The sequence below is a fragment of the Alosa alosa genome, chromosome 23 (genome assembly GCF_017589495.1).
Source record: "Alosa alosa isolate M-15738 ecotype Scorff River chromosome 23, AALO_Geno_1.1, whole genome shotgun sequence".
Taxonomy (NCBI): domain Eukaryota; kingdom Metazoa; phylum Chordata; class Actinopteri; order Clupeiformes; family Clupeidae; genus Alosa; species Alosa alosa.
In genome coordinates this window covers 24,698,565-24,720,751 of record NC_063211.1, presented here as the reverse complement: position 1 = coordinate 24,720,751, position 22,187 = coordinate 24,698,565, and the positions used below count along the sequence as shown (strand labels likewise).

The 22,187-nt window shown below is 43.7% G+C and overlaps 1 protein-coding gene across 2 annotated transcripts; it reads left to right on the top strand.

Moving 5' to 3' along the window:
- On the top strand, nt 1–20,759 carry slc25a12 (solute carrier family 25 member 12). 2 transcript variants are annotated; one of them, XM_048234336.1, is made up of 17 exons: nt 1–199; nt 928–981; nt 4,634–4,779; nt 6,269–6,384; nt 6,897–7,036; nt 8,943–9,089; nt 9,496–9,634; nt 10,072–10,165; nt 11,965–12,043; nt 12,796–12,877; nt 14,255–14,413; nt 14,806–14,939; nt 18,253–18,393; nt 18,555–18,693; nt 19,077–19,235; nt 19,448–19,538; nt 20,146–20,759. In XM_048234336.1, exons 1-17 carry the CDS (start codon nt 188–190, stop codon nt 20,375–20,377), a joined length of 2,064 nt encoding a protein of 687 aa, XP_048090293.1. In that variant the 5' UTR covers nt 1–187; the 3' UTR covers nt 20,378–20,759. The 2 variants fall into 2 exon arrangements, with proteins under 2 accessions (XP_048090293.1, XP_048090294.1); XM_048234337.1 differs by having other exon boundaries at nt 193–328.
- Nucleotides 20,760–22,187: the final 1,428 nt, after the last annotated feature.

The following is a 22,187-nucleotide window of genomic DNA, read 5'->3' as shown; positions in this document are numbered from 1 at the left end:
AACAGTCCGTTTCTGTGCGGAGAAGTGATTGCAGATCATCTTCGACAAACGTACATTGATTGTCCCCAGCATCTTACATCATCACGTAAGTGAAATCCGCACATGCTGCTGCTGCGCTCCTCTGGAATCACGCTACGACCACGACAACGCGAGCGCCTGCGCCAGTGTCGGTGACGTCAGAAGAAGCATGGCGGTCAAGGTGACTTCGGCAATACTACACTTTCCAGAAACTGTTTCTAATGCTGTTAACTTGTTTTTCTGTTTAAGGTAGCGAGCGAGAGGAATGATGGTAGGGCTGTCGGGTGTGATTGAGTAGGTTTTTCGGAAGGTGAGCGGTACGCACGCTCCCGCACGAGCATCATTGTGCTCCCGACTGGCCTCTGTTTGGCCTTCAATGAACATAACTAGCCTTGTGACTGCCGTGGCTAGTAATGTTCTGCGCTTATCCAGATTAGATAATAGAGTTCTTGCCCTCAGCATCTTCCTGATATCGTGTCAGTGTAGTGGCTGCCTGTGCTTCGTGATCATTTCTTTAGTATAGCCAGCTAAACTTACCTGCTATGTTGATGTGATTGCTGTGATGTGTAGCACGTAGCTATACAGTTATAGGTTCTGTCTGCATGTTCCCGGTTTAACCTCGGAGGTGTTAGCTAGAAACCAGCATAACTTTGCCAAGCCTCTTGACTTTCAGCATGGGTGTAAAAGCAGTGTGTGTGCTCCAAACTGATAAACAAATTAAATGTCGAGCTGGACTTGATTGCTAACCGTTCGCTGCAGTGAGCGAGTCTTGTGTTTGAAGTCTCACCCATATTAAATTTTATGAAGATGTCAGGAGGTTTATGGTAACCAGTTGATGGCTTGGGCCGTGTGACTATTTACTCATTCCAGTATACTTTTGTGAGTAACCTCCGGCCAATGTATTTGCAGGTGCAGTCAACCAAACGGGCCGACCCCAACGAATTGAAGGTCATCTTTCAAAAGGTAAGTAACATTATCTCGACATTGTAGCGGACCAGAAATACAAATTGACGCCACTCCCAGTGTTGTTTTTTAGGAATCTTCAGGGTGATGAATGTTTATGGGTCCCGTCTTACTGTTTTGGTTGCTGTTACTCCAGGGAAATGTGAAATTATTTTTTGGTTGTAGTTAGATGTGCAAATATGTTGAAATTGGTGTCTGGTATGCAGTGGGTTGCTTAAAAACTAGTCTAATGGATTACACCTTCAGTAAAACAGCAAAGGCAAAAAACAATGGGTTAATGTTATCTTTATTTATTTTTTATTAAAGGATACCTTTATTTGGCTATATTGTCTACACACACTTTTCAGTGTGGTGTGGTGGAAACCACCATGAATGTGTGTGTATTTTGGTATGCCAATGCCTGTTGTTTCATGCTGGTGTTTACTAGGAAAGTCACAGAGGTTATGATTGATCACACATTGTGTTTGTGCATGCATAACAAGAAGTGATGAGGTGAGAGGTGATGTTGTTGTGGAGTTGTGCTGTTCATGTGACTGAGTGCAGTGTGTGTGTGTGAGTGAGCGAGCACGAGAGAGAGAATGTGCATGTGTTATGCAGGCTATGTTTGTTCCATGTTCCAGAGGTTACTCTGACATGCCTGGCTGAATTGCCTTTCATGTTAGACATGCTAATGTTCAGGCTGTCATTCCCTCCCAGTCTATCCTTGCTTCGGGAGGATGGAGAGAATGATAAGGGAACCAGGTGATATGATATTGATGATGACAAAATATATGATATAGATGATCGGCTTTTTGAATGTCATATGTCAGGCAGTTGTCCTTGACTTTCATTTCACACGCATATGACTACATGACAGTGTAGGGAAACTTTGTATGGAGCAATGTGGAACAGTGTAAAATATGACACTGTTTATATACATTAGAGATAGTTGTGTGTTTTAGATTTCTTGAAGGAGACTGCAGTGAAATGTTAGTTTGGAATGTCTTTAAAATACTTAGTCGGTCTTGGGAAAATGTAGCCTGACGAGCCAGACCCACATCAAGATTTAGGGTCTGGGAACTTACCATTGGCACTGCTCAATCCGAGAGGCGGGATAAACGGTTATCTTTCAAATTTCCTCTGCACGCAATAGGATAGTGCTACAACTCATGACTCCCATGCATTTTCCCACCAGTGGAGCTAGTTGGCTACTAGTTGATCAAACTTTTGGCAATTTAAAAAAAGCTTAACTCGAATCGCAATTCAAAGACCGCTGTTTGCCAGCAGCAGCAGCATCCATCTTCATTGTTTTCAAGTAGCAGGGAATTCACGCGGAACCGTCGCCGACTCTATGCACGATGTGATTGGCCTGATTGAAGTTTCATTTTTCCAGCTCGCAAGCCAACGGAGAGTTGCTAGACTACCCTGGCTCAAAATTACATTTGCTGCCGCTAGAGTGCGTCTAGTTTTCTAGGCTAGGGAAAGTGCTAATGTAAGTATGGTCAAAAGCATGTAATGGTTTTGACAACATTGGGGTGGTTGACCTTGAAAGTGCAGCTTCTACCTCAGATTTCTGTGCTCACACACTAGAGCCTAAGATTGCTTAAAACACACACAAGTGTGCGCGCGCACAGTCACACACACATATACACACACTCGCACAGTCTAAGCCATGCTCATGTGAAAAAAGCTAATCTTTTTCTCTAATAATGGCTCACCATTGCATGAAAGTAAGCTACAGTTTCTCCCCTCAAGGGAATACAGTTGAGACTTGAGTCTTCTTAGGGAACACTTCCATTAATGAGCCAGAATTTGTGGGGTGGAGTGTGTTGGCTCGGGTCACCAGCTTGCTCTGGGCAATCTTGAATTCTCAAAGAACAAACACAAAGGAAGTTTGTGGCCATGAAGTGGGAAAGGTCAGCTAGCACATAGATAACCTCTACATGTTTAGCTCTTTAAAAGTGAGAGTAATGTTGATTTAGACGGTGGTAATATGGAGAAGAAAGGTGACGCTCAGTACCGTGCTGTTTGTTTGTCTGTGGATCACGCTGCAAACATGTGCCACAGTGGTGCCCTTTGGATGTTACTCTGGCTGTAGTAGTAACCTTTGTTGAACTGTCTGTGCATGGCATACATGTGTTCTGTGTTACTGTGCCACCTCTGGTGCTCACACACACACACACACACACACACACACACACACACACACACACACACGCACACTTTCAAGTCCTTATCTGTGAGGATGCTGATTGAGCATTTCTTAAGGAAGGATAATGTGTCAACCTGCGTGTGTGTGTGAGGGAGAGAGTACCAGTGTCTGTAAGTGATTACATGAACGTGTTTATTTGCAAGGAGATAGCAGAGCTAAGATTGTTGTATTTTCACTTTCATTTTCAGGAGCATTTGTTACCAGTAATGCTTTGTCGTACCACACTATGCCTGTGGGTGCAGTTTGAGCTGATAGAGGTGTATGATGTCATACCAGGCAACAATTTTTGAGTGTGTTACACGCTAGAGAGAACTAAATGAAAGTACTGAGAGCTACATACTACAGAATACTTTCAGACATCTGAAAAGGCATCTGAAAAGTTACATTTCTAGTACTGAGTAGGGTTGCAAAATTCCGGGAATTTTCATAGTTGGAAACCTTCCATGGGAATTAACGGGAATATACGAAAATAAACGGGAATTAATGGGAATAAACTGGGAATTTTTAATATGGCAAGTTAGTCTATAACAGGGAACTTAAATGTAGTGGACAAAACCCCATCTTGCAGCATAATATTAGTTAAAACAACCTGATTTAATGCAATTTCAGTCAAATTTCTACCCTGCACATACGTCAATCCCATGCACACAGCAATCTGCATAGGCCACTAGACATAAAGTAAACCTATGATGCGTTCATGTGCATTGGGAAAATAAATTCCCAGTGAAAATGTCACCTCGTGGGAATAACTGGTGTGAAACTGGGGGAAGTTTGCAAACAGAGTTGCCCAGTTATGGGCTTGTCGTCACATTTGTCCTCATTCAAATGGGTGTACGTCATTTTGCATAAACTGTAATGGGACGATTAATCTGTCTGATTAAGCTTGACAATTTATATATAATTTAATCTAGGTTTGGTTTGGTTGGGGTGGTATGTTGTGTCATTATATTTTTATTTGTTTTACCATTTTCTGGGATTCTAACTGAACAAACTGATGTTCCAACCAATTGGATTTTGTTGTTGAGTGGCGTGGTGTATCTTGGGCAGTTCAGTGGTTTCAGTGTTGCTAGCTTAGCACGCTAGTAAACCATAGGCAGAGAATGGGATTCCTGCTAGCATGTTAGCTATCTTTGTATGCTAAGCTAAGCGAAAATACGAACAAACAAATCATATTGCTTATTACGAAACAAAATGTTAATGTCTGTATATGAAACAGTAGGAATTACCAAACATTCCCGTAAATTCCCATAATTTCCTTTAATTCCATGAAAGTTTCCAATTTGGAATATTTCCAAAATTCCCCAACTTAACTTCCCATGAAAAGTTTCTGGAAATTTACCGGAAATTTTCCGCCCCTTTGCAACCCTAGTACTGAGTATAGAGAGTTAAAGTGTCTGCATATGTTGCAGATGGTGATCTGTGTGTGTGGGTGTGGGTGTGTGTGTGTTTTCTCCATTGTAGTATGCAAGTGTTTTGGACAAGGAGGGGGAGCGGTTTATGACCCCGGCGGACTTTGTGCAGAAGTACCTCGGCCTTCACGCGCAGGTCCACCACAACCCCAAAACTGTGCAGCTCATTGCTGGTGTGGCTGACACAACCAAAGATGGGTGAGGAGCACATACACTCACACATGCCGGCTCTCCTCTCAAACCTCCCTTTTTCTTGTCCATTTGCATCTGGACGCTCGCTCCCTTCCTCTCTTTAGTAAGATGAAAAGAATTTAAAAGCAGACCGACCAGGCCTTTTTTTCTGACCCATACTCGGACATTGGCTTCCTATGACGCACACACACGTGCTTACACTGCCATGTTATCAAATCTAATGGCAGTGTTATTACTCTCTACATTGACAGACATGATTATTGTGCTCCTCAGTCAAGCTTCTGGTAATGTCCTCCCTGTGATTAGATAAGACTGAGTGGGAATGAAGCCAAGTCTTAATGTCATTACGAGCCATTACAGTAGTCGCTCCACTCCGGAGTGCCTAGCCTTGCTTTATGAAGTCAGTGTAATAATAGGAGCAAACACTTGAGCAGAGTCATAAAAGCCACAGTCCTGCTGCGCATACTGTATCAGAGCGCAGGGCCACATATCAGGATTCAACACAGACAACTACTGGGACTATTGCTCACTTAGAGTCTGTTAAATATTCAAATATTAAATATTGCAAATACAATTCTATATGCAAATGATGTATTAAATTAATACTATACCACTAAAATAGTAATTGAGTTGTACTACAGGTATATGCAGTGTGTCCATTTATCTATTGATTGCCGTCCCCCCGCCTATGTAGTACACGGTGTAGTGATATAACACATGTGTATTTGATGTGGGTCATGTGTAGTGGTCATGAAGGCAAACAGGCACTGCTTTGACCTGGTGCCCACCGGTTGTGATGTGACCTCCAGTCAAGTGTGAAATGGACTGCAGGGCACTCTTCAAAGGCTCAGGGTGGTTCATGTCGGCTAAATAATGAGAGAATTGTGCAAAGGCACACTGCTTCTTCTATTTAGTATATTTGTTTAAAATTGAAGTTTAACCAAACTTCTAGTCAACACAACAAACTGTCTGTCCACTGCTGGAAGATGATATATCCTTAGACCAAACTCCTGTTATTTGAACTGTCCATGCCATCCCTTTTGATAAGTTTGATATGAATGTTTTGGAGATGGCTTAGAAGACACCGCTCCTCCCCTCTTTGGGCTTGTCTGTGCTAGTAATGGTGTCCTGATTTGAACAGGGCCATTCTCTCCAGCCAGCCCAGACCATTTCACTGAAGGCTGCTGGGAGTCCTTCTCTTTTGGAGGGCATAAAAATCTGGAAATGTGTTAAAAAATATCTAGAGCCCTCTTGGATTTTTTACTATTAATATTCTCTACAACCTATTTAAGGTTACATTGGCTGATATTATTTGTTAATCATGACATCACAACTGCCTGCTTGTTGCCAAATGTAGCATATATATCCATATATTGTGTATTTATTTACAAGATTGAATGAATGCATGTGTGCCTATCTTGGCTCATCTCTCCCCCTCTCCCTCTTTCCCTCTTCCACTCTCTCTCTCCCTTCCTCCCTCCCTCCCTCCCCCTAGGCTCATTTCTTTTCAGGAGTTCTTGGCCTTTGAGTCTGTACTATGTGTGCCAGACGCTCTCTTCATAGTGGCCTTCCAGCTCTTTGACAAGACTGGCACTGGAGATATCTCTTTTGGTAAGGACTGTGTGTGTTCACATCAAGTCTGACAGGCTTGGACTCTCGTCTTTACACAATTGTTAGGTTGTTGGGGGCTATTTTGGATTACAAACTAAGCTGAGAAGTTGCACACGCACATGCACACAACATTACAAAGCAGGTTGTTATGTGCAGGACCCTTGACCCTTTCTTTGACACACACACAAACGCACACACACACACACACACACACATGCATGCACGCACACACACACAAGCATATGTAATATGTACACACACACACGCACCATGCATGCACGCACACACACACACACACACACACACAAGCATACACACGCACACACAAACTTGCGTACGCACATACACACACACACAAATACACACAAACACAAACACAAACATCCACACATACATACATTTATACTATATATATGTTTCTCACACATACCCACACAGTTTCTCTCAGACTTAGCCTAGACGGTTTGGAAATGGATCAAATACTGAGTGTATTTTCTTTTTCGGACTTACAGAGAATGTGCGTGACATCTTTAGCCAGACAACGGTGCACCATCACATCCCTTTCAACTGGGACTGTGAGTTTGTCCACCTGCACTTCGGCCATGACCGCAAGAAACGTCTCACCTACCTGGAGTTCACACAGTTTCTGCAGGTAAGCTTTTAAACAACAACAACAACCACACACACAAACATCCACACACACACACCCACACACACATAGTTTGCTTAGGGCTGTAAGACATGCCTCAACTACAGACATGTCTCTCACTGACACACACACACACACACACACACACACACACACACACACACACATGTACGTAGATGTCACAGACACAGACATGCAAACACATCAATCCGCTATGTAAACATGCAGGAATAAGAACAGCAAACATAAAGACTTATAATCCACATGCAGTATATTTGTCCTGTGCACCCACATACACATACAGCAAGACGGTGGATGTCTCTGCTTCCTAGTACTTGTCAGAAATATCTACTCGGGGAATCTCATTGGCTCTGACAACAGCCCTGACCCCCCTACCCCTCTTTTGATTGCTCGCCTGTCATCTCTAATCATGTCTGATTGGTCGAAATGCACCTGTTTCCTGTTTGTGTTCCAGGAAAGGTATCATGTTACATGGCCTAGGGCTTTGATTGGGGGGTGGGCTTTTTGGAAAGGAAGGGATGAGAAAATAAACAACAGAAATGTGAATGTGGACTGGATTGGGTTGGGTTTCTACTGAGCTGTATGGAGGCATGTGTCCAGCATGTTATCTCCACGATGCCATCATGATTTTTCTGTAGGACATTTGACACCTACTTACACCTCTGCAGAATGTACAGTCTCACAGTAGGGATTACCTAGACTATATCAAACCCATTTGAAGGATTGAAGGTTTTATAAACTTTAGCCTATTAAAGTTGCATCTTGTCATTTGTCCTATGTCTGTATCACAGCTATTTCTGTCTTTGAACACAGAAACAATTGAAAACTGCTTAAGAAACACATTGCATTGAACCGGTCATTTTAGGACCGTGAGAAAGAGTAGTGTTTGGTGTGAGTTCAATAATAGACAGTACCCTCTGTTGGATTGAAGTTTAAAGCAGTATAGACTAAATTTAGACTCCGCGCTTGCACACAGAGCAGTCGGCCAGCGCGTTTTGATTTGCTGCGGGCCGGATTAGAGTATTTTGCAGGACGTATGTTGCACATGTGTGCACTGAAGGCAGCTCTGATTCCCCTACTGAGGACCAATCGCACGTGATCCTGGAGCTCAGCTGCTTGAGTGGTGCATGAGTCATGGAAGCTATTTCCCATATTTAGATTTGGGAAAAGTAGAAACGTAAGGCTTACACTTACAGTGCATATCAAAGGAATGTATCTGTGCTACATGCTACCCATCCGTGAGTATAGTGAGAAAAATGAGAAAAAACTGTTACCGTAATTTCCCAACTATTAGCTGAGGTTTAAACATTGATTTTGGAAAAAATTTCAGCTATTGAGGTTAATACATGAGGACCAGTTAATATGGTTTTCGTTTTTTTTTTTTTACTTGCATAAAACACTGTCCTGCGGTTTATACACAATACGGCTAAGACACAGGAAATTACTGTATTAGCCATTATTGTTTAGAAGACATATAAACATGTCATGTGTTTACCTCATGTGTTTGTGAATTTGTGCATATAATAGAATGGCAGGAACTGATTTCAACCACAATGCACATACATTTCGATTCCCCCCTCTTTCGTAGTACACATACATTCCTTGCTCAAAACGGTAGTATTATTGACCTTACATTTTAGGTTTGTGAAATGTTTGTGTAAGACTTTAAAGGATGCACCTTTATATTTGTGTGAATAGAATCTCAAGGGCATATGGGATGTTGTCAAGAACAATGAAAAGAAAGTAAGCCCAAAGAGCAGGATAGTATACTGTATTGAGATCTTCACAGACTTTCCCCCTAGTTTGTTTTGTTAGTGATTGTGTCTGTGTCTGTCTTTGCATTGTGCCTTTTTGATGCTGAAGTTTGTTTGTGTGTTTTTTGCCGTAGGAGCTGCAGCTGGAGCATGCGCGACAGGCGTTTGCACAGAAGGACAAGGCCAAGAGCGGCGTCATCTCGGCCATGGACTTCAGCGACATCATGGTCACCATCCGACACCACATGCTCACGCCCTTCGTGGAGGAGAACCTGGTCTCGGTGGGTGGAGCATGGAGCGAGGTGGACAGATGGGGTGGGGCCAGAGAGAATTGTATTAATTTGTTTTGATTGTACCAGGGAAGTCATTAAGAACAGTGTCTCATTTACAAAGGTGGTCTGACCAAAAGCAAAGCCACTTCAGGAAATGGACACATGCTCTGTGGAAAGACACCAGCTCTAAATAGTCAAGAGGCTGACCCCTGTGTTTTTATTTGCTTCATTCGATCCCTTACACTCTGTAATCTTTATGCACACTTTGTGTCTTTTTCTTAGTTCATGTTTTTTGCATCACTATCACCTGGAACAGAAAATGCCAGTTATTTTGCCAGGTTACAAGGGTCTGAGTGTATCAGCGAGAGGATGAGAAATCTGAAGGATTGTGTCTTCTGGTGGTTTGTTCCCCCAGGCTGCAGGGGGAGGTACTTCTCACATGGTTAGTTTCTCTTACTTCAACGCCTTCAACTCTCTACTCAACAACATGGAGCTCATTCACAAGATCTACAGCACTGTGGCTGGCACGCGCAAGGATACACTGCTCACCAAAGGTATTCACACACACCCACCCACACACATACTTACACACCTGTGCCCTGACAAAGTTCTGTTGAGAGCCTTGCTCACAAGTCCATATGCAAATGATTATTCTCTTCATCACAGTGTCCAAGAAAGACTTACAACACGATATGCACACAAACACACACCATATGATTTTGCATAGTGTTCACTGTTCAGGACTGTAATGGGCTTGCCCAGTTACACAGCTCACAAACCGGACATGCAAAAGCCAAGACTCCACTCAAACCTATAGGCATGCAGGAAACTGTGAAGAACATGAGACAGAATATGTTTCTGAGTACTAATAATCATTAAGACAAATATTAGTAACAATGTGACTTAATTAGTAACAATGTGACTATTATTGATTGTACACAATGATGCAACAAGTTCTGACTCATGTGACTGTGTTTGTGTGTCTGTGCAGAGGAGTTTGTTCATGCTGCTAATAAGTTTGGCCAGATCACTCCCATGGAGATCGACATCCTGTACCAACTGTCTGGCCTTCACTCCCAAACCGGGTTAGTATCTTTTCTTATTGACCGATGCCAGAAGTGGTCAGAAATACCAGAATATCTTTTACTATTGATGGATGTCAGAAATAGTCTTACTCTTACTTCTTAGCAGAGGTTGATAACTTCGGCTTCATAAAGCAATTACTAAATATAGCGGCGATGACGGGCCCGAGCACCTATGGTTCCGCAAACCGTGACACTTCGTAATCCAACAGTGCATGTGGTATGCATGTCAAATGCACACATCTGATGTGTGTAATACATTTGTTATGTGAGTTTTATACATTGGAAGAACTTACTCACTTCCTGTTGGGCGAGACGTTTTACACCGACTGCATTGCTGGCAAGAACATTCAATGACATAAGAGGCCGCTATGGAGTCCCTGGACCACATTAGGGTTCTAACCTCTGTCCTTCAGTTGAAACTTTCATCCTCTGTTAGAAAAACTACGTTGAGATTAGTGTAGCAATATATCAGGCTGTTTTCTTCTAATGTTAAAAGTAGCGATATTACATAGAAATATAGACTTAAAAGTAGTGATATTAGATTGAAATATAGACTTAAAAGTAGCGATATTAGATAGAAATACAGACATAACAAGTTAATTTGATGAAGAATACGATTTGAACCATCTAGATTGGTAAAAGGTGAAACAAATAGGCAGACTTTATTAGTATAGCAAAGGCTAATGTGAATAAAACAGTTGAATTAATTAATTGCTCCCAAACTGGGCTGGTGGCTTATGCTGTCTTTAAGAAACGTTCAGTGGCCTGATCTGAAGTAGTCTGTGCCAACAGGGTACAGTTTAACATGTAATGTTTACAAATTAAAGCCTATTCTACCCTATTTTCTATAATAATGTTAGTCTGAAATAGTGTGTGTCTCAAGCAAGGTTATTTATTGCCTGGTTTGGTCCATTCAGGCTCATCATCCTTATTCTAATAGTCTACTATGAAGTGTCCATTAGGTCTGTGAAATCTTCAGAATTGTCTGATAACTCATGAAAGATTGCTGAGGAGTTTCAACCAATTCAGGCATCAGGCTATGAGTGCATTATAAGGGGAGAGAACCAATCCTAAGTACTTGGGGGTGGGACAATTATTCATAAAGGCCCTTTCCGAAACTAGTTACTTCACCCTCTCCCTAGCCACTTAGTTACTTCGTTTGCGTGTTTACGTGGAGGGTCCACCATATTTAGGGCCATCAGAAACCAATTAGTGTTAAGTGGTATTGTGTTATAAACCCTCCGCTGAGTGAACACTGTTGGTCACTTGTGTATCAATTAATGCGGCACCTTATGGAGATAGAGGATGTTTCAAAATGTTAGTCCACGCCTGTAAACAAATCCATGGTTCTGTGATAACCAGCTTCCGCTAGGAGAGTGAAGTTCGTCCCAAAGCTCAGTGTGGTATTATAACCCTACGCACTAATCAAGGGAACTTCATTTAGCTGCGAGGGTGCTTCTCACCCGAGTTCACCCGGTAATGGAGGAGGAGTGGGTAAGGATTAGTTTTAGTTCAGTGTGTGGAAAGGGGGCAGGGCCTGATAGATTCCAAGTCCGGAAATGAGGAAGAAGGTTTTTTTGGTTTTAAGTTCCGTTTAAGCCATTTTATCGCTACAAGGGGATTTTTTTGTTTTTCATTAATAGCTTACAGGAACAGAAAAGAGATGTATGGGTGTAATAAACTGTGGGAATGCTTTCAAAATAATAAAAAACTGTGAGAAATAAAATCCTTTCCACCCAGCATGGACCAAGAGCATTGTCATGCCATCCAATTTCTAAGTAAGTGTGTTCTGTGTCTAGACGACTGAACATGTCAGACATCGAGAGGATAGCGCCACTGGAGGAGGGCGCGCTGCCTTACAACCTGGCTCAGACACAGGTAAGACAGACGTGTGTGTGTGTGTTGGACCCTCCTTCAGTCTCTGTCCTTTTGCTTGCATGGAAAAAGCTAAATAAATTAACCAAGAACATAGAAACACACAGAATAATACAATAAAGACTTATGCATTTAATTCAAATCACAGAATTGAGTGATTTAGTTAATTTAGTTCCATTTAATATTACCAAAGTGATTTTACGTCATCAAAATAAAATATTTAAACATTCGAGTTCAACTGTACACTCAAACATGTAAGATGAGTAGTCTCCCCTCACATACACCTGATCTATACGCTGGCTGTTGTTTGAGATATTGAGTGCATGTTGGTGCCTTGTCTGTGCTGGCGGTGCGGTAATTGTGTGAGATTGGGGCACTTTACCCGCTTGTGAAGACTGAATCGACCGCCGCTGTAATTCCCCCAGCTTCCTCTATCTTCCTTCTTCCCCTGGCTCCTTCTCTTTTTACCTCTCCCTTCTCTTTGTTCCTTCATATCCTTTCTTTTTTCATTCATTCATCTGTTTCTTTTTTTCCATGTCCTTTCCTCTTTATGAGTATTACCATTTACATAGTCTGTATTCTAGATTCTGCTCTTCTGTATTCCATTTCTCTCCCCACCTTCTCTTTCTCTTTTTCTGTACCTATCTTTCTCTTTTTCTCCTCTCTGTCATTGATGTGTTAGCTGTTTTGTATTTGTTTCTTGGCATATTGCAAGAATCATTTTTAAGATCTCTCTCTCCTTCTCTCTCTTGCAGTCCCCGGGCGATGGCTCGCGAACAGTAATGTTGCAGATAGCGGAGTCAGCGTATCGCTTCACTCTGGGCTCCATCGCTGGAGGTAATGATGGCAGACAACACCACGCACCTGACCCACACATTTACCCCACACTTCTCATCCTTCTCTCTGTCTCTGGCTGCGTCTGTTGTTTTCGTTGTTGTTTTAAACTATCTATGTCCGCACCAATGTTTCAGACTCACTGCACACAGTAACATGGACTTCAATATCAGGTGGAGTTTTAAAAAACGGAATTTCCTAATTTCATCCAGCGTTCTGGTGTTCTTTCTTCAGTATCTAGACGAGGCCAGTGTATCCCTGTACAAAGTCTGTGTGTTCAGATCCCACAGCTCATTGCCACTTATCTCTGTTTACACTGTGTAATCTCTGAAGTCTCTGCCAAGTTCTTGCCATGTTTTGAGAAAACAAAAGCCTTATCCTGTTAGCATTATGGACTAATGCCAGCGAAGAGTGCCATTGTAGCCTCTTCTGTCAGCTTCACTCTCAGGAATAAAAGTCATGGGTTCATGAGTTCTTCAAGACTAAATGTATGAATTAAATCAGGTTATTGGATAGCTTTTTGTCAGATAATTATTCTGATGGGGTGAAAAGGATTCTTGCAACCTTAATAGCTTCCAAAGTTCATATGGTACCTGGAAAATTTGTCATAATATGGAATGGAACCTTTCATAACGATGGAAGTTCAGCTTTTTACAGATTTCTTAAGGCAAGTTAGATCACTTTTGAAGTCTTTTTTTTGTGTGAACCCTTTTGTTTTGTTCCTAGACTGCTATCTGTAAGAAAGTGGGCTGACCGTCCACATGTAAATAGAGAAATCCAGTGACCTCCACGGTTATGTAAATATTTGCCACATAAGCACAAGCACGTTCCCCAAGGATCTAAGTAAATAAAGCCTCCCAAAGAAACCCGCTTGAATGGCAGCCCGCAAACCTGGCGTCAGGGGCACACACTTAACAGTCATGCTAAAGTACAGGCTTGTTGCCGTCCACTTTTTTTCCCTCTCTTTCTTTCTTTTATGAAAGATCACATTTCCCCTCCTTCTCAGTGTCTCCTGTCTGCCACAGGTAATGACTTTAAACGCTCTGTGCCTGTGATCTGCAGACCATTTGATGTCTGCATCGCCACATCCACAATTGCACATAAATCACATCCACAGAGATGCAGCTTTGATGCAGGAGGACACCAAGAGCTGTCTGAATTCAGATGGCTTTCAGAGGCTTATGAATACTCTTGTGGATATAAAATGTTACACTCTGTGTGTGTGTGTGTGTATGTGTTAAATATTTTCATATTATTTAATGCTCACATGGATCAGTGTGCATTGCATTTGTGTTTGGTTAATTGTGTGTATGTAGGTGAATTTTCATATGTGTAGATTTCCCTCTAATTGTGTGTGTGTGTGTGTGTGTGTGTGATTAGCAACGGGGGCGACAGCAGTGTACCCCATTGACCTGGTGAAGACGCGCATGCAGAACCAGCGCTCCACCGGCTCCTTCGTGGGTGAGCTCATGTACAAGAACAGCTTCGACTGTGCCAAGAAGGTGCTCCGCTACGAGGGCTTCTTTGGATTCTACAGAGGTACACTGCCCATTTGTGTGTGTGTGTGTGTGTGTTTATTGGTTTGGCTTCTGTGTGTGGGGACGGGGGACGGGGTGTGTGTGTGTGTGTGTGTGTGTCTGTGTGTTTATTGGTTTGGCTTCTGTGTGTGGGGACGGGGGACGGGGGGTGTGTGTGTGTGTGTGTGTGTGTTATTGTGTCTGAATTGTCGGCAAAGATCGAATATGGAAGACCAATACTGCCATCTACTGCTGGAAGTTGTTTTTGCAGTCTTCCGTGGTATGGCAATTGTATGAGGCCTGTGCCTTTGTGAGAGGGTAAAAGTTTATGTGTTTGTAGTTTGTATTGTGTGCAAAATTATGTGTGTACCTGTGACAAAGAAAGTAACACTGTGTGTGTGTTTGTGTTGGCAGGCCTTGTGCCCCAGCTCCTTGGAGTGGCTCCAGAGAAGGCCATCAAACTGACGATGAATGACTTTGTGCGCGACAAGTTCACCCAAAAAGACGGTTCCATTCCCTTTGCTGCCGAGATCTTAGCTGGCGGCTGTGTAAGTACACAAGAGCTGTGTGCCTGGTGTGAGCACTGTGTTGTGCTGTTCTTCATCTTGTATGTTGGAGTGGACTGTGTCTGCTGCTCTCATGGTAGTGTGTGTGTGTGTGTGTGTTTTATTATGTTTATGTGACTTTGTGTGTTCATGGGGTGTGTGTGTGTCAGTGTGCTAGCGATGCTTGTGTGTGTGGGAGGGGGTGGTGAGAGAGAGAGTGGGAGGCCCCCTCATCTTAAAACGGTGCGGCCCGTTCTGGTACCCCATAATTATGGTCCATTTTTAAAAGCGAGTTCTCCTCCGTTCCACTGGCTCTATTTTTACCCGGCCGCTAATTTTGGCCCGCAGGGCTTCCCTTCACATGTGGTCTCTGACCGCTGGCTGCAGGGCCCGCGTCGCCATGGCAATGCCCCCCACAGGGCTGGGGTTTGACCTCTTTTGGGGCGAGGGGGAGGTGGAGGGCGGAGGGGACAGGGCTGAGGTTGCGACCCCTGCCAGGTTTTTGATTGGTGGCGTGCTCTAGGCCAGTGGGGCTTCCTTTTGGTTTACTTGAGTCTCAATTCCCTCCCCTCATCTCCGGACTATAAATGCACCATTGCCTTGCGGAGGAGGAGATGTGCAAACTTAGTCATGAGCACAAACATCTCATAAACAACCAAACAAACAAACAGGAAGTAGCCGTGTCTTAAAGGTGGGTAACGTAGCAACAAGATCACTGTAAGTAAGCACTCGTTTGGTTTATCAGCTTCACCAAAACATTGTGCTCACCAAATTGCAGAGTAGCTACCTTTCTGTTTCTTTCTTTATTTCCAAATTTGCATTCCATTCTGAGATTGTAGATCTCTGGTATCAGAGATCAGTGTGTATACGCAAAAGTTGAGCATTTTCTATACATAAAAGTGTTTGGAAACACGCTCCTCTGAACATGATCTGCAGGTGGCACATAATGTGTGTTATTACAGATTCATACAACAGTTATGTCCGGTCGAACCATTTGTTCATTTTCTGATTGGGTGAGAGGCATTCCATGAGGGATGATATCTCAGAACATATCTCAGAACTTTTCACTGCTAGTAATCACTCAGAGAGAGAGAGAGAAAGAGAGAGCGAGGTTATTGAATGAGAGAGACGGAGAGCGAGGTTATTGAATGAGAGAGACGGAGAGCGGGGTTATTGAATGAGAGAGACAAAGAGAGAGGTTATTGAATGAGTAAATGGAGTTTACTCCAGCCTTGTGCCTGTGGCCGAATCACAGCCATGGCGATATCTGCTGCCAAAGCCACTCACTCATGCCATACTGCTTAAAATCACAGATGGGTGAACCTAAGAGGAACCAACTGTGATGCACCTTCACATGGTCCTACAGATCCATTTGTCCCATGACTTTCACATCAAACAGGAACCACAAACTAACCAAACGCAATATCGGGTCTCAGTGTTCACCACATTAATGCTGAAATGAGTTTCATATGAATGGATGTACGGATGTCTGCCTACATTTCATGTTGCTGTGGGAATTGCGTCTCGTCATCAGTGGCTGTCTTGTGTGCCATTATGAGCCTGTAGAGTTCAGTAGATACTACCTAACTTTTATATGTGATGATCCCAGGACCCTCATCATGTGGGAAGCCTTTTCATCACAGACATCTTCCATCTGCTGTTAACGTTCCATACCTCCAGCCATACATACGAGTAACAAGAACCATTCCTGAAAGGCTAGCACTAAACCATTAACGTTCCGCTATCTCCCCCAACCCAGCGAGATGCCTCGTAAAGATAAAGAGAAGACGACAGACCAACAGATAAACGAGTGTTTGTCTCTCTGCCTCCGTCTCTATCTTTTTCTGCCCTGGGGCTACTGTCAGACCTCGTGTGTGTGTGTGTGTGTGTGTGTGTGTGTGTGTGTGTGTGTGTGTGTGTGTGTGTGTGTTCCATTATTTTCCGTGTTCTGAAGTTTCTCATTTGTGTTCATTTTGAATAGATGAAACGCCATGTTTTTCACATCAAAAAGGAACCACAGACCAACCCAACCGTGACTATGAACTCACCACATTAATTCTGAACCCAGTTTTGTTATACACAGGATCCTACTAATGAGGATGGATCATTGAGAAACCAATAACAAACTCCACTTCCGTTTGGGGGCAGAAAAAGAGGGATGACAATAGGAAGACGAGTGGAGGGCAGGGCGGTAATGAGATGGGTGGATGGCAGAATGGAGCGGTGCAGGAAGTGAGGGAATTGAAGGATGGGGTAGACGAGTGCGGATGGAGGTCTGGACAGGGGTGATGAGGTGTGCTGGGGTCAAAGGGGAGGGGTCAGAGTGCTGGTGCCGAAGTCAGACGCTGCAGGCCATGGCCCGTCTCACTCGGCCTGTCCTGTTCCTTCTCTCCTCTCCTCGCTCTCTCTGCAGCGTGGCCCTGGCCCGCTGCACTCAGTACTCGGGCGTATCCACTCTAGTGTGGTTCTCTCTCTCTGGCTATGTTCGGACTGCAGGCAAAAGTGGCCCAAATCTGATTTTTTTTGGGGGGGGGGGGCAAGTGACCAGGTCAGACTTCTTCAGAAGTGTTGTGAACGCTCAAATCTTGCCGAGATCTGATTTTTTTTTTTCAAATCTTCCACTTCCATATGTGGTCCTGGATCATACCCAGGTCTGATTTTTTTCAATGTGGCCGCAGTGTGAACAACCATAGTGGATTTGATGCGACTTTTATGCCAATCTACATTGACATTTGTCACAATTATGCGCTGGCGGGAGTTAGCTGATGTCATTGTTATTGTTCTTTTGCTCATGCGGGTCACTCCGTTCACACCGGAATCTGGCAAACAAAAAATCTGAGCAAAAAATCCAAATAGAGCAATAAGACTTGCGGTGTGAACATAGCCTCTGTCTGTCTGTTCCTCCAACTTGCTCAATGTCGTATCGGTCACACTCCTTCTCTCCTGCTACTTCATATTGTTCTATCTCTTCCACCAACTCTCTCTGTGTGTGTGTGTGTGTGTGTGTGTGTGTGTGTGTGTGTGTGTGTTATATACTGTATGTCCATCTCCCAAAAGCGCACTTCATTCTAGCTCATATCAAACTGAGTTAAAGAAAGATTGTCTTTCTCTCTATTCTTCTTCTCCTCTTCTGATATGATGTGACCCACCATTTGTTTATACTAATTCTTCTCTTAAGAGTGGATCCAGGTCTCACTTCCCTGGAACTTGGGAAATGTGTTTGTTTGTGTGTTCTTGTCTCTTGTCTTGTTCGTTCTCCAGGACCCCACAGTAAGGCTGTGTGCTGATCTGTCGTTCTTCTCTCTTCTCTCTGCAGGCTGGTGGATCTCAGGTGATCTTCACCAACCCGCTGGAGATCGTCAAGATCCGGCTCCAGGTTGCCGGGGAGATCACCACGGGGCCTCGTGTGAGCGCGCTCAGTGTGGTCAAAGACCTCGGCTTCTTTGGCCTCTACAAGGTGAGTGCGCATACAGTTGAGAGGGTGTGAAACCTGCGAGTCTCTCAGGTCTTCTGGTGTGTTTGTGTGTGCGCTTGCGCGTTTGTGCGTGCATGCACATGACTGTTCAGCCCAAAATATGTGCAAATAATGTTGGCCTGAACTGTATGTGTTCTCTGCAGGGTGCCAAGGCTTGTTTCCTGAGAGACATCCCTTTCTCGGCCATCTACTTCCCAGCCTACGCCCACATGAAGAAGGAGTTTGCTGACGAGCACGGCCGACTGGGACCCCTGCAGCTCCTCGCTGCTGGCGCCATCGCTGGTAGGCACGACAACCCCTACTGCTAGAGGCTGGAGGTTTGAGTTTCGATTCCTCCTCCTCCTCCGGTAACGACCTATTTTGATGATGACCCAGGCTTAAGCAAGTTAGCTGTTATGTTTTGTTTTTTTATCAGTGGGAAAACTACTAAGATTTCTATCTCCCCTGTTAGAACATCTCTGGTAAATCTCTCCTGCTAGGCAATCAGTGGTGCTGAGAGCAGAGATTTGTGTTTGTGTTTTTTTTTCTCCTCATTCATGGCATTGTTGTGATGGTGGTTGAGCTGTCCAGATGTTCTGTACACGGAGAACCCATTACACAGTGACTGGAGAGATACGGAGACCCCCACGCAACGTGTGTTCTTACCCTGTGGACTTGTGTCTCAGGTATCCCCGCGGCCTCTCTGGTCACGCCCGCTGACGTCATCAAAACGCGACTGCAGGTGGCTGCGCGTGCTGGTCAGACCTCGTACAACGGCGTGATCGACTGCTTTCGCAAGATCATGAGGGAGGAGGGCTTCAGGGCACTGTGGAAGGGTGCTGGAGGTGAGCAAACTCACACACACACACACACACACACACTCATAATTAGATTTTATTTATTTAAATTCAAGGAATCACTATGAATTACACAGGCAGACCACTGATGAAAATGTGTATATATGCACCAGCAAAATGGATGCGTGTAAATCCATACAGTACATAAGCTCCAGACTCATTGTAATATGGCTCAACTTCTCTGGCCGTTTTCTCCCCAGCTCGAGTGTTCCGCTCCTCCCCTCAGTTCGGTGTGACCCTGGTGACCTACGAGCTGCTCCAGCGGTGGTTGTACGTGGACTTTGGTGGAAAGTGAGTATCGTTACCATAGCAATCGTCAGGCAGATCATTGGTATATTCCATGGTTCCAGTAATTGCATGAAATATAAATATGAGCCATCCGACTGCACGCTAAAAAAAATGGGTGCTGCTAAACTCTGAAACTAGGAGAGTATTTTTCATTGTGTGACTCAAGACCTACTGCGGGCATAGAAAACACTTCAGTCTCCTCACTGTAACACAGATGCACATCCTGCATCCCTGAGGCTACAGAAACTCATATCACCCACAGCAACAGTACACTAAGGATGGCTCTGAAGCTCCCTGTGACCTTAAAAATCGCACCACGACTACACCACATACAACGCGTACAGTAATTTCCTGTGTATTAGCAGCATTGTGTATAAACCGCAGAACAATGTTTCAAGCAAGTAAAAAAAAACAAAACATATTAAAACCATATTAACTGTCCCCGTGTATTAACCTCATAGCTGAAATAATTTAGCAAAATCAATGTATAAACCATGGCTAATATTTGAGAAATGACGGTAGTTAAGGCCACCCATCTTGACAACGTCTGTGTTTATGTGCCCCCTTCTTATTTACATTCTTGTGTTTTTTTTTTTCTTCCTTTTTCCAGACGGCCTGTAGGCTCAGAGCCCACTCCCAAGTCCCGCATCTCGGAGCTCCCGCCTGTGTCCTCGGAGCACGTTGGCGGCTACCGCCTCGCCGCGGCCACCTTTGCCGGCGTGGAGAACAAGTTCGGCCTTCACCTGCCCAAGTTCAAGTCCTCGGGGGTGACCACCCTCTACCACCCCGAGCCCCCCAAGCCCGAGAGCCCTCCGCCGGCCGATGCCCCCTCCTCCTCTTAGAGACTAGCTGCCCCCACCACCCTGCCTGGTGGCGAGCCGCCGCCTCCTCCTCCTCCTCCTCCTGTCGGCTGCATGATCTGTCTCTGAGCCCCCCGTGCCATTTCACTCCACCTCTTCCTTTTCTCCATCCTCCTCTCAGATTGATCACTCTTTATTTTTATTCCTGGAGTTTCTCCACTCACAGGGTCCAACATGGTGATGGTAGCGGTCACTCACAGACATCTGCTCACTGTTGCTTATTTGCTACTGGGCGCCTCTCTGAATGATTTCCTTTTCTTATCAATTAGTGACATTATGGTTTTCGATTTGTGGCCACCGCAGTTGTAGTTGAGCATGCACATTTTGGTTTTATCAGGGTTATCATCTTTTGTTTACCTTTTTTCTTTTCTTTTTGCTAGTATTGTTTACCTTTTCTTTTTGCTAGTTCTTTTTCTAGTTGCACTTTCATTTCCTGTACATAGTGTACATCTGTACAGAGACGCAGAGGAGAAGAGGAGAGAGAGGTGAAAAACAGAGGCTGTCCAGGAGAGGTGACCTCTGCGACCTTCATTTCAAGAGAGGTGTATGTGTGCACGTGTGTCCTTCTCTCTCTCTCTCTCTCTATTCTCCCCATTCCTTCACAAGCACGTCTCTAAAGTAAGATAAAAAAAAAAAAAAAAAAAAAAAAAACCGATCCGACGGTTTTCCAGACGTGCTTTATCGATCAATGAGAAATCAGGGCGGGGGACAATTTAAAAAAAAATAATAATAATGACTAGGACATAATATAAATGTATTTCATTCTTGTATTTTATTGAATAAATCATTGTGGTTAAATTTAAACAAGAGTGGGTAAAGATGGAAGATTTGTTTCAGAGTGATATAAAATTCTCTTAACAGGATTGACTGGGAGGGACACACAACAAACATAAAATATGAAAATTTTCTGGAATACTGGACTTGGTCATGTCATATCCATTTTTTAAATGCACAATTCATAAACCACAAGTGCATCAGTTATGTGCGTGTGTGCGTAGGTGTATGTCTGGAATGTGTCTGGAGTTGTGTGGAATGTATGCTCTTGGTGTTTCAAAGTGTGTATGTGTGTGTGTGTGTCTTTTTGTGATCGGCATCCATTTACCAATTAACCCGATTCTTTTGAACACCTTCAGAGCCCCTTCAATAGGGAAGACTAGCGTTTCATGAATACACTGGAACATACTTAGCACAAGGTCTTGCTTTGGTTTGAAAAGAGGAAAAAAGCACCGCAACTGTTACCGAGTAGTACCAAGCCAGCAGCAGTACAGAGAGCCTGTAGCCCACACTATGGTTTTCCAAAAGGTACAAGATCCTGGTGCTTGTAATAGGAAAATCAAGCACTTGTCGGAGAAACATGCCGCAAAAAAATACATGTATGATTATGTACGTTATCAAAATAAAACTCATTCTAAATGTGTGCTGTGGTTAACATTATGCTATTTTTTTTCCTTTCTAAAATTCATGGACTGATTAATAATATGAAAATTGAGAGGTATAGAAGTCATGACATCAAAACGTATTGAATCCAGCTCTCTCCATCTGTTACAATCAAAGAGTTACTTAAGTAGTTTATACAGTAAAATCTCTACTGTCCTACACTAGGTGAGGTGAGATACTGTTATGGGCTCTGTGACAGTTCTACATTTACCTGAACTGTCCTCTGTGTGAAGGGATGAGTAACAAACCCTCAATGACTCTGGAATGCGACTACGGAATGGGTATCTAACAGGTGTGGTTCTACGGAACTCAAGGCTGGTTGGTGCGCTGGGCTGGGGGGTGAGTGGGGCTTAAG

Coding starts and splice junctions, on each gene's coding strand:
- slc25a12 (XM_048234336.1), top strand. Junction 9,635..10,071: donor GGATACACTGCTCACCAAAG/GTATTCACACAC, acceptor GTGTCTGTGCAG/AGGAGTTTGTTCATGCTGCT. Junction 14,414..14,805: donor CTTCTTTGGATTCTACAGAG/GTACACTGCCCA, acceptor TTGTGTTGGCAG/GCCTTGTGCCCCAGCTCCTT.